The 18,087-nt window shown below is 36.3% G+C and overlaps 1 protein-coding gene across 3 annotated transcripts in view; it reads right to left on the bottom strand.

Annotated features, from left to right (window-relative positions):
• The window catches only part of LOC100030497 (solute carrier organic anion transporter family member 4C1-like), a 105,966-nt gene that overhangs the window by 72,797 nt on the left and 15,082 nt on the right, over positions 1 to 18,087 (bottom strand). For all 3 annotated transcript variants that reach the window (XM_056824996.1, XM_007486226.3, XM_007486224.3), the window contains 2 exons: positions 15,579 to 15,764; positions 13,614 to 13,710 (listed from right to left, as the gene is read on the bottom strand). In XM_056824996.1, the coding sequence (XP_056680974.1) occupies positions 13,614 to 13,710; positions 15,579 to 15,764 (283 nt within the window). The remainder of the gene's footprint in view (positions 1 to 13,613; positions 13,711 to 15,578; positions 15,765 to 18,087) is intronic.

Here is an 18,087-nt window from a genome sequence, read left to right as displayed (position 1 = left end):
GCTCAGCAAAATATAAATACTTCCTAAATTTACTTCCTGTTCTTTTTACTTAGTAAGAGTATAAATCATACATTACTGGGTAAACTGGTAATCCTGAGGTCTAAGTAAAGATTAGGATCCTATTAGTTATATTCTACTATTTTCAAGATGGCTAACTCAAAAGTTCTTGATCCATGGCACAAAAATCTAGAGAAAGTTTCATGAATTATTTTTTTTAAATAGAAATAGGTAAATTAGGAGGAAAGATAGAGAATTTCTCATGTAATTGGGGCCCATAAGAAGTATATACAAATATGGATAGAGTAAGGGGAGTGGGCATCACTTTCATTTAAACTGAGCAACAGGGACAGGACACACACATAAACATAAATATATACAGAGGTAGCTAGATAATCCAATGTATAATATTGGACCTAGAGTTAGGAAGACTTTAGTGAGTCAATAAAAATATATTAAGCACCTAATGTGTGCCAGGCACTGCTAATATTGGAGGTAAAAAATGCAAAAAATAGATATAGTTCTCAAGGAACTCATGGTCTAATGAGGGAGAAAGCATGCAAAGAAGCTATGTGCCAAAAAGCTATTATGTAGAACAAATTGGAAATAATCAACAAGAAGGTACTAGAATTAAAGAGGATGAGCAAGGACTTCTTTTAGAGGGTGGGATTTCAGATAGAGTGTGAAAGAGTCGGGAAGCCAGGAAATAGAGATAAAGAAGGAAAGCATTCCAAGCAGGGAGGATAGTCATTGAACATGCCCAGTAAGAGGAGCAACAAAGAAGGAAATGCCACTGGACCCCAGAATTATGTGAGTATTAAATATAAGAAGCCTGGAAAGGTAGGAAGAGGTAAATCATGAAGGGCTTTGGATGATCATGGAGGTCATGAACTGAAGTTTACTTAAATGCAAGGGGAGGTGGCAGGACAGAGGGGATATGATTATAATTGAGCTTTAGGAAGATCAATTTGACAACTGAGTAGAGGATGAACTGGAAGCAAGGAGAGACTTGAAGTAGAGACACCAACCAGTAGACTATTGCAATAGTCCAGGCATTTGGTGGTGGCAGAGTCACAGAAAGGAAGGCAATATATACGGTTACCAAAATCAAATTGACAGGACCTGGAACCAGATCGACTGGAGGGCAAGGGGAGGAGGAAGCTGAGGAGAGGTCGAGAGTAATGAGTTAAATATGACACCTCGTTTGTGAGCCTAGTTACTAGGACATAATGGTAGTATAGTCAGCAGCACTAGAGAAGTGAGGAAGAGGCAAGAAAGAAAAGTTCAGTTTTGGACAGACTGAGTTACAAATGTCTACAAGATACTTAATTCAAGATATTTAATAGGAGTCTGGATTATTATACACGCACACACACAATTTGGTGTAGGAATGCATTCAACTCAAAAGGAATATAGAAAGAAATAGGAAGAGGAAAAAGGAGATGACTGTAAGATAGAGTTTTGTTTATGAAAAAGTGTTGCAAAACAAAGGGTTGCTGCTTTGATTCAGGCAAGAAAGCATAAAAAATAGATTTAATTAAAAGAGATAAATGGGGAAACTATATTTTGCTGAAGGTAACAGAAAATAAATTAATTTCAATATTTCAAATATGCCAAATAGCACAGGATTTAAATCCTTAAAGAAAAAAGTAAAGTAATTGCAAGGAAAATTATACATACAGTAAAAGTATAATAGTGGAAGGAATGTCAATGTGCCACTTTTAGCTGTGGGTAAATCCTAGCAAAACAATTAATAAATAAACAAGGGAGTAGTGAAAGACTAAATAGAATTTTACTAATGCTAACTCAAATAGACTTCTCATTATTACAGAATGGAAATAGAAAGAACTATGCCTATTTCTCAGCTGTAGAGTTCAACTTTGCAAAATTGATCATGTAAGATGACATAAAACCTAATAAGCAAATGCAGAAAAGTAGAATTATTAAGAATATCCTTCATTGAGAGCCAGGCCCAGAGACGGGAGATCCTGGGTTCAAATCTGGTCTCAGAAACTTCCTAGTTGTTTGACCCTGGGCAAGTCACTTAACCCCCATTGCCTAGTCCTTACCACCCTTCTTCCTTAGAACTAATACACAGTACTGATTCCAAGATGGAAAGTAAGCATTTAAAAAAAAAAAGGAATATCCTTCATTGAGCACCCTTCAATAAAAATTATATTAAAGGGCCACTGGAAAAAAAAAATTAAAAATTCACTGATGACTAAATAACTTAATCCTACAGGACTAGTGAGTCAAATAATAAATCACAGAAAAGATGAATAATTTCATAAAATGACAGTAATAAACATACCAAATTTGGGGGTACAGTCAATAAGTACTAAGGATAAAATTTCCCTAAGTGTTTTCATTTTCAAAAAGGAGGAAAAGAGATCACTGGTAATGAAACTGAAAACAAAAACAAAGACCTAGAAACATAATTTTAAAAATGAAACAACAAAATAGAACTCACGGAAAAAGAAATGAACAAAAGTGTATATAAAATCGCAGAATCAATCAGTATTACCAGGAGAATGGGGGGGGGGGGGAGGAATAGATAAACCATAAGATAATTTAGTTAAAAAAGAAGAAAGAGAGAAAATGAAGTTGTTAGTAGAAAAAAATTTAAAGGAGATTTAAAAATAAATGAAGTAAGGGCAATTAATAGAAACTATTTTGAACAATTATATACCATAAAATTAACTTATCTGAAACAAATAATGAGAAAAGTATTTTTTTAAAGTTAATAGAACAAGAAATAAAGAATATAAACAATATAATTCAAGAGGAAGAAATCAAACATGCCATTAATAGACTTTCAATGATAATAAAACAACCCACGAACATATGGATTCAGAAGTGAGTTCACTTGAAATCACTTAAGTGTTTGAATAAAAATTAGTTTCAATATTACAAGCTATCTGCAAAAACAGAAAAAGAACAGATCCTTTCAAATTCCTTCTGTGAGAAAAATGCAGTCTTGAAACATAAAAGGAGACTCAAAACAGAAAATGAATCCTATAGCCCCATGATGGTAAACCTATGGCATGTGTGCCAAAGATGGTACATAGAGACATCTCTGTGGGCACATGCATCATCACTAGCCAAAGTTAGTTACTAGAAAGGTGGAGAGTCTCAGATGGAGCTCCTCCCATTTCCCATCTCTACCATGCCTCCCTGCCCCTCTGTCCAACAGCCCAATGGAAGCTTCAGGTCACTCCCTTCCTTCTCTCAATGTCTGCCTCTCATCACTTGCCCCTTTGCCCCATAGCCTAATGGGAAGTGCTTATTTCCTCTCCCTCCTCTGAGCAGACCACTTGTGCCTCTCCCTCCCCTGAGCAGAGTGCTTGGGCCATTCCCCTCCCTTTATCTCTCTTCTGTTTAGGGTAAGGGGCAGTGGGGTGTGGCACTGGGTCTCTAGGTATGGGGTGGGGCACAGAGCTTGGTCTCTGAAAGGTGTGCCATCACTGCTATAGATCAATATCACTAATAAACATTTAATACAAATTTTAAGTAAAATATTAGGGAAATATGTAAAATAATGTATTTCAAAGATTATTATATATTATGACTTGGTTAAACTTATGCTACTTTAATATTAATACACTTACTTAACACATAATAAGAAAACATAAAAACTATTCATTATAATAATAGAGAAAAAGCTTTTGACAAAATTCAACATTCATTTCTGATAAAAAAAAAATTTAAGAGTAATAAATGGACCTTTCCTCAACAGAATAAATGGTGTCTATCTGAAACCAAGAGTTAGCACTAACTACTATAGAATAAACCAGAATCCTTTGCAATAAAATCAGAGGTGAGGCAACCATGTCTATTGTTGATACTTTTATTTGATATAATACTAGAAATGCTGGTTATAGCAATAAGATATTAAGATATTAAAAAACTGAGAGAATAAGCACTGACAACAAGGGAACAAAATTACCACTTTTGTAGATTATGTGACATACTTAAAGAACTTTATCTAAAGAGATTAACTAAAAAATTAATTGAAGTAGCCAATAATTTAAACAATGTTGTATGACATAATATAAAGCCACATATATTATCATCATTTCTGTATAATACCAATAAAAGTCAGCAGGAAGAGATGGAGAAATTCCATTTAAAATATAAAATACTTAATAATCTACCTAGCAAGATACATAACAAAACAATTTAAATACCACTAAAAAAACCCCTAAATAATTAGAGAATTATTTTTGAGAGTAGGATGAATCAATATGATAAAATTACAATATAACCTAAATTAACTTACTTAATACTATAGTAAACAAAGTACTAAAGGAATACTTTATGGGTCTAAATAATAATAATAACAATAATTAAAGTGACATGGAGGCACAAAATGTCAAAAATATCAAGGAAAATAATGAAAAATGTGGATATGAAGAAGGCCTAAGAATACCAGATGTCAAACTATATAACAAAGTAATATTCAAAACAATTTGGTACTTGTCTAAACATAGAGATCTGTCAGCATAACAAATTAGGCACACAATATGCTAAAGCGAAGAAACCTAGTAGGCTAGTGTTCAATAAGCACAATAGTTAACCCCAGATACTGAGATAAAGAATTGCTATTTGATAAAAAAAAATTTGGGGGGCAGCTGGGTGGCTCAGTGGATTGAGAGTCAGGCCTAGAGATGGGAGGTTCTGGGTTCAAATTTGGCCTCAGACACTTCCTAGCTGTGTGACCCTGGGCAAGTCACTTAACCTCCATTGCCTAGCGCTTACCACTCTTTTGCCTTGGAACCAATACACAGTATTGATTCCAAGATGGAAGGTGAGGGTTTAAATTTGTGTGTGTGTGTGTGTGAGAACTGGATAGCAGTAAAGAGGAAATTCATTTTACCCAACAGCTCATACTTTTGTCAAGGGATGTTCCAAATATGGAGGTGACCAAGTATAAAAGTTCAAATTGTAAAGAAATTAAAGATACATGGGGGGGGGGAGGAATTAGAATCAGATCTATGGACAGAAGATTTCATGGCCAAATATGGGCTGGTGAGAATCAAAGTAGAGAAAGTGATTAATTTTGATTACATAAATTTAAAAGGTCTTATAAAAAAATTAATTGAGAGAAAACCAAAAAGGGATACAATTAAAACAAAAATTTTGCAGCAGGTTTCTCTGATAATATTCTCAGGGACTGATTTAAATTCATAAGAATAAGAACTATTCTTCAATAGATAAATGATCTAAAGATATGAATGTGTTGTTCTTAAGGGGAAAAAAAACCCAAAGTTATTTAGTCATATGAAAAATACTCTCTTCAGATTTGACTCAAAGGGGAAATAACACTCACTCTGCTGGATATAGAAATCAGTCACCCCATAGGGAAGTAAAAAGGGAAATGGATAAGAAAAGGGGAAGAGGGCTGATAGAAAGGAAGACAAGTTTGGGGTCATGGCACTCAAAATTAAACATTTATTAAGAAGAACTATGAAGAGAATAAGAGAAGAACAAACAGGGTAAATGAAAGATGAAGGGAAAGACACAGTTAATTATTTTAACAGTAAATATGAATGGGATAAACTCATCCATAAAATGGGAGTAGATAGAAGAATGGAGCAAAAACCAGAATCCTATAATAGGCTGTTTATAAGAAGCCCCTTTGAAGCAGGGAGACACATACAAAGTAAATGTAAAGAGCTGGAACAGAATCTAGTATAATTTAACTAAATTAAAGAATGCAGGAGTAGCCATCATGATCTCAGACAAAGCTGAAGCAAAAACAGATCTAATTCAAAAAGATGAGGAAGGAAATTATATCTTGCTAAAAGGTACCACTGACAAAGAAGCAATATCAACACTAAACATATATGTACCAAATGTTATATCATCTAGATTTTTGTACTATGTATTGATTCCAAGGGAGAAGAAAGGTAAGGGTTAGGCAATGGGGGTTAAATGGCTTGCCCAGGGTCACACATCTAGGATGTGTCTGAAGCTAGTCTTGAACCTAGAACATCCTGTATCTAAGCTTGGCTCTCAATCCACTGAGTCACCCAGCTGTCCCCTTGTATCTAAATTTTTTTTTTGAAAATTTTATTTAATTAGTCAATTTAGAATATTTTTCCTTAGTTACAAGAATCATGTTCTTTCCCTCCCTACCCCCACCTCTTCCCATAGCCGGCGCATAATTCTACTGGGTATTACATGTGTCCTTGATCAAAACCTATTTCAATGTTGTTGATGTTTGCATTAGGATGTTCATTTAGAGTCTATATCCCCAGCCATATCCCCATCAACTCATGTATTCATTCAAGCAGTTGTTTTTCTTCAGTGTTTTTACTCCCACAGTTTTTCCTCTGAATATGGATAGTGTTCTTTCTCATAGATCCCTCCAAGTTGTTCACGATCACTGCACTGACACTAATGGAGAAGTCGGTTACATTCCATTGTACCACAGTGTATCAGTCTCTGTGTACAATGTTCTCCTGGTTCTGCTCCTCTCACTCTGCATCAACTCCTGGAGGTTGTTCCAGTCTCCATGGAATTCCTCCACTTTATTATTCCTTTGAGCACAGTAGTATTCCATCACCAACATATATACCACAATGTGTTCAGTCATTCCCCAATTGAAGGGCATCCCCTCATTTTCCAATTTTTTTGCCAGCACGAAGAGCGCAGCTATGAATATTCTTGTTCAGGTCTTTTTCCTTATTATCTCTTTGGGGTACAAACCCAGCAGTGCTATGGCTGGATCAAAGGGCAGACAGTCTTTTAGTGCCCTTTGGGCATAGTTCCAAATTGCCCTCCAGAATGGTTGGATCAGTTCACAACTCCACCAGCAATGCATGAATGTCCGACTTTGCCACATCCCCTCCAGCATTCATTGCTTTCCTTTGCTGTCAGGTTAGCCAATCTGCTAGGTGTGAGGTGATACCTCAGAGTTGTTTTGATTTTCATTTCTCTGATTATAAGAAATTTAGAACATTTTTTTCATGTGCTTATTAATAGTTTTGATTTCTTTTTCTTAAAGTTGCCTATTTATGTCCCTTGCCCATTTATCAATTGTGGAATGGCTTGATTTTTTATACAATTGATTAGCTCTTTATAAATTTGAGCAATTAGACCTTTGTCAGAGGTTTTTGTTATGGAGATTTTCCCCCAATTTATTGCTTCTCTTCTGATTTTGGTTGCATTGGTTTTGTTTGTACAAACCTTTTTTAATTTAATGTAATCCAATTATTTATTTTACATTTTGTAATTTTTTCTAACTCTTGCTTAGTCTTAAAATCTTTCCTTTCCCAAAGATCTGACAAGTATACTATTCTGTGTTCATCTAATTTACTTATCGTTTCCGTCTTTATATTCAAGTCATTCACCCATTTTGAATTTATCTTGGATGTGAGATGTTGATCCAAACCCAATCTCTTCCATACTGTTTTCCAATTTTTCAGGCAGTTTTTGTCAAATAGTGGATTTTTGTCCCCAAGCTGGGATCTTTGGGTTTATCACAGACTGTCTTGCTGAGGTCACTTAGCCCAAATCTATTCCACTGATCCTCCTTTTCTGTCTCTTAGCCAGTACCATATTGTTTTGATGACCGCTGCTTTATAGTATAGTTTGAGATCTGGTACTGCTAGGCCACCTTCCTTCACTTTTTTTGTCATTATTTTTCTTGATAGCCTTGATCTTTTGTTCTTCCAAATGAACTTTATGTTTTTTTTCTAATTCAATAAAAAAGTTTTACATCTAAATTTTTAAAGGATAAATTAAATTACTTTCATTTCTTCATTTTTTTCCACTTGAGAACTCTTTCACAAATGGGAAAGATATTATACATGATGAAAATCTTTATCAGATTGCTTGCTATTTCAGGGAAGGGGGGAGTCAGGGAGGGACTGAGGGAGGTAGAATCAGAAGGAATGAGAATATTTGAAACTCAAAACGTTTTTAAAAATGGATGTTAAAAATTGTTTTTACATGTAAGGGGGGGAAAATAAAATATTGTCATTTTAAACCCTTATGTTCCATCTTAGAATCAATACTGTGTATTGGTGCCAAGGCAGAAGAGCACTAATGGTTAGGCATTGGTGATTAAGTGACTTACCCAGGGTCACACAACTAGGAAGTGTCTGGGGCCAGATCTGATCCAAGGACCTCCCATCTCTTGTCCTAGTTCTCTATCCACTTAGCCACTAGCTGTCCTCCAAATATATTATTTTAAAAATAGCTAGAGGGGATTGTGAGAAGTAAAAAAGGTAATTTTGGATATAGAAATTAAAAAGACTTTGCACAAATACAATCAATGCAGTCAAAATTAGAAGGAAAACAAGAAATGGGGAAGGGGGAATTTGCAGGAAGTCTCTTTGATATCAACCTCATTTCTTAAATGATGAACTAAGTCAAACATATGAATGAGTCATTCCCTCAATTAATAAATGGTCAAAGGACATAAACAGATTGTTTTCAAAGAAATCAAGGCTATCAATTAGTCATTTTAAAAAGTACTCAATCCCATTTTTAGATTTAATCACCAAAAGAGTATACACCCCACTCACAATTGAGTGCAGGAGGTCTGTGAGTCATGTGTGCATGTGGGTGACAAATCAGAATCGACTGACTGCCCCCTGGGCAGTCTAAGCAAAAGCTTTAGATGTAATTGGTACAAATAAAATGAAGGAAGACACAGGAAGTGATGAAAAGAAACGGTCTCTAAAAACACCAAGAAACTTCCTGTGAGATTCTCTCTTCTCTTCAGTCTTTGACCGGACTTTGGAGGAGCTCAGGCTTGAGATCTCAGACTGCTTCCCTTTGGGTTGACATGTGGCGAGTGAAAGACTGACTCCTTTCCTTAGATTTTCTGAAGGGACTGGCCTCAGGAGAGACCTATCCTCTTGAGAGAGGCTCCCTATATGCCGAGGTCCTTGGCTCAAGGCCAAGGCCCCTCCAGCTAAGGACTAACTAGCCCTGCCTGTGTAGACTAGACATCTTACCTTACCCTGTCTCTGATTTTCTTACTTTCACTCTTTCTATATTTTATAATAAATTGTTAAAACAAATCTCTTTGGAATTAATTAAATTCTTGGTGACCCTATTCTTAAATAATCCAGTCCAACCTTTCATAAAAACTCATCACATTTCTACCCCTTACACTACAAATGAGAGAATTGCAAATTAAAACTTGAGATATCATCTCACACTCATCAATTTGGTTAATAGGACACAAAAGGAGAATGATATATGCTGGATAGGATGTGGAAAAACTGGGACACTAATGCTCTTCTGGGGGAGTCTGGTGAATAATTTGGAACTATTCCTAAAGGACCATATAATTGTCCATACCCTTTGACCCAGTAATACCACTAATAGGTCTAGTTTTCAAAGAGATCAAAGAAAAAAGGACTTGTTGGTATAAAAATATTTATAGCAGTTTTTTTTTTCTGGTGGCAAAGAATTGGAAATTAAGGTGGTACCCAGCAGTTGGGGAAGGGCTGACCAAGTCATAGTATATGATTGTGATGAAGTACTTTTGTGCTATAAGACATGACAAGAACATAATTTCAGAAAAAGCTGGGAAGACTTACTTATATGAAGTCATACAAAGTAAAGTGAGCAGAACCAAAGAGAATATTATTACCTAGTAACAGCAATATTGTGGATGATCAACTGGAAGACATAGCTACTCTAATGGGGCAGCTAGGTGGCTCAGTGGATAGAGAGCCAAAACTAGAGTCAGGAAGTCTGGGGTTCAAATATGGCTTCAGACACTTCCTAGCAAGTCACTTAACTCCAAATGCCTAGTCCTTACTGCTATTCTTCTTTGGAATGATATTTAGTATCCATTCTAAGATAGAAGGTAAGGGTTAAAAAAAGACAATCCCAAGGGACCCATGATGATAAAGAGAGAACTGATGAATTCTAAACGAAGATTAAAACATACCATTTTGTATTTTTATTGTTTTGTTTTGTTTATGGTTTGGGGTTTGTTTGTTTTTTTGGGGTAATAACGATAATATGGATATATGTTTTATGTGATTTGTGGAAGAGGCATGCATGCAAAGGACAGAAACTGGAAATGGATCAGCTGTCAATGAAAGGAAAATTCCATTCGGAATGTTATTGGAAAAGCAGTTTGGAGCCAAGCCAACGGTGACTGATTTTCTGGGCTTCTTGGCTGCTGGTGGTGACTTTGAAGGAAGAAGCTGGGTTTATCTCTGGGCCTTGGGATAATCCAGCTGGAGGTGGCCTGGCTGATTTGAAGGTAGAAGAAGAAGGACAAGAGTCCACATATCTCTCTCTGACTGGCTCTGTTTCATGGTTGTGACTGAAGTGCCACTTCTCTCAATATCTTCCAACCTAAGGCTCACTGTAGATAATAGGAAACCTCCAACCCTGTAGCATACCAGGCATGTTGGCATCTGGGAAGTATGACTGATGTATCGATATTGTATTACCAGACACATGGTCAGACCTCTTGATGGTCATTGTATGGAAAGGGATAGGCCGAAGCACTAGCAAAGGACAGCGCCTCCTATTGCTATAGGAGGCACCAGGGAGTTGAGACTCCCCACTTTTTCTAGTGACACTGTTGCCCCAAAGCAGACTCTCTTGTCTAGGAGTATCAAGGGGTTGATACTGCCCACCTATTCTCTTGTTCCTCTTATTTCCTCAGAGTTCGCATTCCTCCCCACATGTTTCAACTTTTGCCTTTGAGTCATTATTATTCTCCCATTTTCTTAGCCTCCTCTCTCCACCTCAGGTTATTACCCACAGATAAATATTATAGGACTCCTGTGGGGGGTCGCTATAATCCCTCTTACCTTCATCCTCCATCTTTCCTGTTTTCCCCAATAAACTCTTATTTGAGATAAAAGAAGATGAAGAGTAATTCCTCTGAAACATCATAGCTCACCCTGAGTGACTTAGGAGGAGACTGAAGAAGAAGGGGGAAGGCGACACTGAAGGGAAGAAGAGGGGAGGAAGGGAGATTGGAAGAGGGAGGAAGGGAGGTATAAAAGGAAGAAGGGTAGGCAAAGGAAGATAGAACTACCTGATGCATTAGTTACTGTATCCATCAAATATACCCTCCAATATCATCTATTACAGATTTCACATGCATAACTGTTATCAGATCCCTTGACTTTTCAAAGAGAGGTAGGAGGAGGAGGGTGAAAGTTAATTTTAAAGTCAAAATTTTCGAATGATGATTATTTTTTACATGTAATTGGGAAATATTTCTCAGAAATGTAAAAGGCCTCAGGTGAAGGGTTGGGAAGTGGCAAGGAAACACCAAATTACCACGCTGAATACCCGGCAAATGCTTGCTATCGTGCTAGAAAGCATGCAGTGCCTTTCCTGGTCCTTTCTTAGATTCTCAGGCTTTCTGAGGTAGCAGTTAAAGGAGTCCAAAGTAGAGCCACTGAAATGGCATCCACAGCAAGATGATATAATAAGGCCGTTGAGCTCATCAGTTCGGAAGAAGGAAGCCTGAAATAGGTCCTCTTCACAGTAGAACAATGTGCCTTTGGGATCTAGTACTACTTCCCTCTGTGTCTCTGTTTCTGTGCTGTGTGCCCTCCCCACACCCCCACCTCCCCCTCAGGGAAGTCTCATTTTGTTTTTAGTGCTAGATTGTATTATGCAGGGAACAGCTATGAATATAGAAAATATAACAGTTCAGTTCGGGAGGGATGAATATGTATCACAAGGTCACTTGTCAAATGTTTAACAATGTCTGAGCTCTCTCTGACTCTCTCAGGCATGCTTGTGGCCGGTCATTAGACCTAGGTAGTGGGGGACCAACAGGACCACCACTATAACCTCTGTCATTTCCACTCCGTGACCCATCATCAGAGAAGCTTTAAATCCTATGAAGGCTGAGGGAAGGCTACACCATGCTAATGGCTATAGCAGCCCTAACAGTGCTGCTGCTATCATGGCTTTGCCATTGCTTCAGCCCACCTTAGTTTGTCCATCATTTCTCAACGGCAAAGCCATAAGGAAAAGCAGACATCTGTACGGGGAAGAGTCTCTTTACCTGCCTGCAACTGTTAATTGCCATTGTTCCATCCCCTTCCACTTTCCCTCCTCCCCATTCCCTAAGGACATTTCCCCATTGCTGGTGACCAGCTGTGCTTTGGTCTACTGGTGAGATGGGGCTCTTCGCTGGTTTTCTTGGTCGGTAATGGAGTTAATGAAAGATATGGATGTGTTTGTATTAGAGGGCACTTCAGAGAAAACTGAACATGAGACCAAACACAGAAAAGCAGTAGAAAACGAGAGCACCAACATGAGGAAGAGAATACATTTAGGTATCATCCATTCTCTGTCTAGAGTGAGGAAGATTGTCCAAATATGGATGCTCAGCGTAAATGGACAACTGAGTACAGATACTTGGAACTGATTCCAAGAGCAGTAGATTCTAGGATGAAGCAGAAACAGCAACTCTAACTGGGAAAGGACAAGAGAGTCTGCAGGAAAATGTAGTGGAAAGCCATTATATCTCACTTGAGCAAAGGAAGCACCATCTTTCATTAGAGAGAAAGAATATCATCAGAGACAGGAAAGTGTCTGTCAGAACCAAGAGATATAGTAAATAGTTATGAAAAAGTTAAAGAATATAGGCAAAATTGCTTATAACAGAATGTTCTTAAAAGATAAGTAATAGAGGGATGACTGCCAGAGAAAAGGAAATGGAAAAGGTAAACAAGGCAAAAGATAATGAAAACTTTTCATTATAAGATTATCTAATTTCCTAGCAATGAATCCATACCATTTGTGTTGTGATTGGCTGATAAAACTATGAGAACCAAAGGATACAGCTTATAAAGCTCCGGGTAATCTAATCTTCTACTGTTCCATAAATGAGCTTAAGTACTCATACATACCTAGGGACAGAGGCATCCTTCAAAGGCTTAGGAGAGGGTAATCTTGTCTATGTCTTTCCTATTGGGATTATTGATGCAGTTTGTCATCATATTTATATTCTTTTTGCTAATTTCATTGCAAAGTTATGGATGAAGAGGAGGAGTCTTAGCTATCAGAAGGGGTGGGGGCCCACAGCAAAGCAATCTGAAAGACCACCTTTTATAGGGAGTAAGTGGTGATAGGATGAGGACATCAGTCTTTCTGGACATTTACTCAAGGTATTATATTATTGATTTCATTGGCTTCTGGATTAGAAATTAGAAAGAGTAAAAACAAGTAAGCGTTCGAAAGCTCTAGGTTCCGGGGATGATCCTTTGTTCATTACAAGAAATGAATTTTGTTATCTTCAAATTGCCATGATACTTGCCTCACTGAAAACAGCACTGTACATCATGCATAGCATCATACTGATAAACTTAGTGTCGCCATTAATTTAACACTCTACGGCCTGTTAAAAATGCTTTGCAGCCTTCACCACATACACACATAACACAGGAATATAATGAACTAACAACAATGTCATTTCTACAAATATTCTTTTTGAAGAATTCAATAAATGCTTAAGGAAAAAAGACACTAATTTTAAGAAACAACTCAAGTGTAACACCTATAAGAAATATTTCACATAATTAAAAACAAGAGAAAATAAGGAAGAAAATAATGACTTACTTTTCATTATTATTATTATACTTATATATTATTAATATACTTACTCCATATTTACATTGGCATCAATATAGATGGTTAGAAGTTGTCCTCCTAATACATAGCCAATAGCAGGGCCAAGGACAGACATAGCATAGCCAATTCCTACAAAATACGTTTTGAACATGAATACATATTATCATTTTCAAACATTAAGTTCAATAACAATTTACTATCTCCTACTGTCACTTTCAGAACCAATGATAAAAATGAACATGGAATCATCTAAATACTCCGGAGATTAAGAATAGAATAATATAAATAATTTTCTTATATATACATGATAAATGATGGAAAATATTTAAATTTAAAGGATTTTAAAAACTCACCCAATCCATAAACAAAATTAATATGATTTATTATAAACTTTATCATTGTTGATTTTATTAAAAATAAAGTGAATATTTTTAACACTTTTCATTTGTAGAACTATACCAGTATGCTACTTTCTGGATACAATAACCCACCTTTTCTTTACATTTAGATTTCAAAATATTTTAAGCATAAATGGAAATCTAAACTAGTATCATCTACTTGTTTTTGTTTATAAGAGTATAATTTAATTTATTTTAAATAAAAAAATCATAATAGTAGCTTTTTATATCATCTTCATATGAAAATACATTTCCCCCATCCATTCTCAGAAATAATTTTCTGATAAAAAATTAAAAGAAAAAAATCAGTTCAGCAAAATCAACTAATATTTTTAAATGAATATGAAATGAATCTCACAATAATGAATTATCCCATACCTGTAGTCATCTACCGCTAAATAAAGGAGGGAAATGAAGTTTCTCAACTCTTCCCTATGGCTAAGACTGGTTTTTAACTTATAGTTTTACCTATCTAATTTTGATAGTAGATAAAGTTAATATAGTTTTTAATATATATTGTTGCAATAATTACATACTTTATAATTATAAACCGTATAAAATAAATTTTGACTTATTTGCTACTTGACTTATCCACTCAATTTTCATCAGCGGCATCAATAATAATGACTTTTTTTCTAACAGTACCAAATCAACAAAAATCAAGAAAAAAATAACTTACACTGTGTAAATACCCCAAATAAATAAATTGACCACAATTCACATATCCCAATCTATTGGGACCAGATTTAATCTGGATGTAAAATAATGTCAAGGAAATCAATCTCAGCTTAGGAAAAATGCCATTTGAGTCCATTTATACAGCACTATGGATCCTTAAATGCTCTCAAAACGATCTCCCAGTTTGAAAGTCTGATTCCACTTCACTTCCCTTTTCCCCCTGAGAAATATGGGTTAAGTACTAATGAGTTCAAAAGGATGCTTTATATAATCAACAATGTAGGCTAGATCTTTGAAGATCCTAACATAAAAAAAGAAACAGAACTACCACAATTTTTTTTAAAGATATACAAAGGGGGGAGCTGGCTGGCTCAGTGGATGGAGAGCCAGGCCTACAGAGGGGAGGTCCTGGGTTCAAATCTGGCCTCAGACATTTCCTAGCGGTGTGACCCTGGGCAAGTCACTTGACTCCCACTGCCTAGCCCTCTCCACTCTTCTGCCTTAGAGCCAATACTCAGTATTGACTCCAAGATATAAGGTGAGGGTTAAAAAATAAAGATATACAAAAAGCAAATAAGGTAAAACTTGAGGATCTTTCCTTTACCCCCCATTTCAGCAGTCTTGAGAAGTGTTACGACACATCTCGGGGAGCCCTGAAATGCTAACAGCCCAAAGGACATCAAGTCCAGCTGAATCCCTATCAGCAAGGCTCACTGACAATCCAAGCACAGACTTAACAGGCTCCTGCTTTACAAGTGGCCAACAGAATCCATTTTCCAAATACAGAACAAGCAGACAAGTCACGAATCAGAGCGGTGCCTTTACGTGATGGAGAACATATTAGTATCAGTAACGAGATCTAAATGGAATTGAGTTGTTATGCTCAAACAGAGAATTCCAACAATTGGCCAAAGACTTCACCTATGTAGAGAGAGGACAAGTGCGTGGGAACACTGTCGTCGATGAAGGCTGTCCCCAGAGTATAGAGGGGGGTCCCTCCGATTCCCAGCAGCATCTGTCCAAGGATGAAGACATAGAGGTAGTTGGAAAGCGAAGAGGTGATGTAGTGCTGACAAGTGTTGTTGAATCCCGTCAGCGGGCAGGTGTCTGAGGAGAGGGGAAGACCGCCATTAGAAGGTTGCTCCTCATTTAACGATGTAAATACAGCACACTATGTTCCTGTCTAATAGGTAAATGTGACTTAAGTCTTTCTTAATCATAGCTTCTGGCTCGACATTTCAGGTATTTTGCATTGGACTCCACAAAGTCGCTGTAAAATAGGATTTCTTTTAACCTTTAGCTTCCATCTCAGAAGGAACACGGAGTATTGATTCCAAGGAGGAAGGGCAAGACGGAAGCCATTAGCTTCGAATGACTTGCTTAGGGTCCCACAGCAACGAAGTGTCTACGGCCATATCTGAACTGAGAATTTGACATTTCTAAGCCTGGCTTTCAGGCTACTAATCCACCTGGCTGCTGCCAAATTCCATGATTGTTCAAAAACTGACTTCTGCTATAGTAAAACTATAAAAAGAATATAAAATACACATTTTATTAAACTAATATAAAAATAATAAAATATAAAAATATATTTATAAATATAAAAAATAATAAAATCCCGGGGCCTAGAGGAGGGGAATGTATTAAATTGCTATTACTCCCACCTATATAACCTCTTTGAGCTTGTTATTAGGGACTCTGATCCACAAAAATCTTTAAAAAGCCCTAAATATGAAAAGTGCTCTGCCATGATGATCTTGATCATGAGCTCACTTTTCACTCCTTAATTCCATGAGGACTTATTAAATACCTACTAGGTGCTAGACTACTGTATCAGGCAAAGGGGATGAAAACACAAAAATAGGAAAATGTCTTTTCCCTGAAAAGTTCATGCAAAGCTAGAGGGACACAACATGTACTACATATAGTACACAAATAACCATAAAATGCATGCAAGGTGATCTTAAGGGAGGGGACTGCTTATATTTGGGAGAATAAAAAAAATTCTTGCATAGTAGATAGAACTTATTCCAAAAGTAAGTGAAAAGAGAGTAAATTCTAGAATTGGAGAACAGTTTATGAGAAGACAGCGAAAGGAAGCAGAATGTCTTTTATAGGGAACAGCCAGGAGGCCACTTTGTCTGAATTTAAGAGAGGATGTGAAGGGAAGTATAGTGAAATGAATTGAGAAGAGTGTGACAGACTTTCAAGGTCATCCCAAAGAGTTTATATTTTACTCTAGAAGGAATGAAAAACTATTGACACTTCTTGAATCTAGAGGAATGACATGGGCAGAGAGTAAGAACAAAGTCAGACCTGTGCTTTAGAAATCTTTTTTGCCAATGTTGGAGGATGGATTGGAAAAGTGAAAGGCTAAGGAGAGGGGCCTGATTACAGTAATTCAGGCAAGAAGCGGTGAGATTTTGAATAGAAAAGCAGCCATATTAGTATATAGAGATATATAGCTATAATGATTATATTAGAAGATTCAGAAAAAGCTTTTGACAAACCATGACACTTTTTTGTTAAAAAAGGCTAAAAGTACTGGGATCATGCAACCTTCCTTTAACATGGATAATATGCTCTATTAAGAGCTCTAAATAAGACACATTAGAGGTTTTTCTAGAAAGACTAGAGAGACAGTAGAAAAGTTGCTCCTTTTCACAGCTATTTAGTGTTTTAGAAATGCTAGCTAGAGCAATAAGATGAGAAAAAGAAATATACGGAGTAATAAGCACACTCAAAGAAAAAATAAAATGATCACTTTTTGCATATCATATGAAAATTAATTGGAGAAACCTAGTCAGCAAAAATTAATTTAAACAATGAATAACTTTTAAAAAGTAAGACACAAAGGAAACCCACCAAAGTTATCAGCATTTATGTGCTTACCAACAAAATCAAGGAGGGAGAGAAAGAAAAAGAAACTTTACTCAAAATTATAGAATAAAATATTTGCTGTTTCAGCTTCCAACACACACACACACACACACACACACACACACACACACACACACACATACATACACACACACACACGTACATACAGACAAACACACAAATAATTATGTAAATACAATTACAAGCATTCCTTAGAGAAAGAAAGATTTAACTAATTGGAAACATTTATTACTCATGTTTAGACCATGCCAATATACTTTTTAAAATTATAATACTACCTAAGTTAAATTACAGAGTCCACAACAATCCAGGTACCAACCGATTACTTTATAGGATTAGAAAAACAAATAGCAAAATTCATCTGAAGCAACAAAAAGTCAAGAATCTCAAGTAAATTTTAAATTGGGAAAGAGGTATTAAGGAGGGATGTGGAAGAGCCAGACGTTATAGTTCAGGTGAGTAATTGTCAAAACTCTCTCATAGTAATTAAAAATATTAAGAGTTCTATGGAAAGGATTAGGTATACAAG

The sequence above is a fragment of the Monodelphis domestica genome, chromosome 3 (genome assembly GCF_027887165.1).
Source record: "Monodelphis domestica isolate mMonDom1 chromosome 3, mMonDom1.pri, whole genome shotgun sequence".
Lineage (NCBI taxonomy): Eukaryota > Metazoa > Chordata > Mammalia > Didelphimorphia > Didelphidae > Monodelphis > Monodelphis domestica.
The sequence above is the reverse complement of the archived record's forward strand: the minus strand, read 5'-3'. Positions and strand labels throughout refer to the sequence as shown.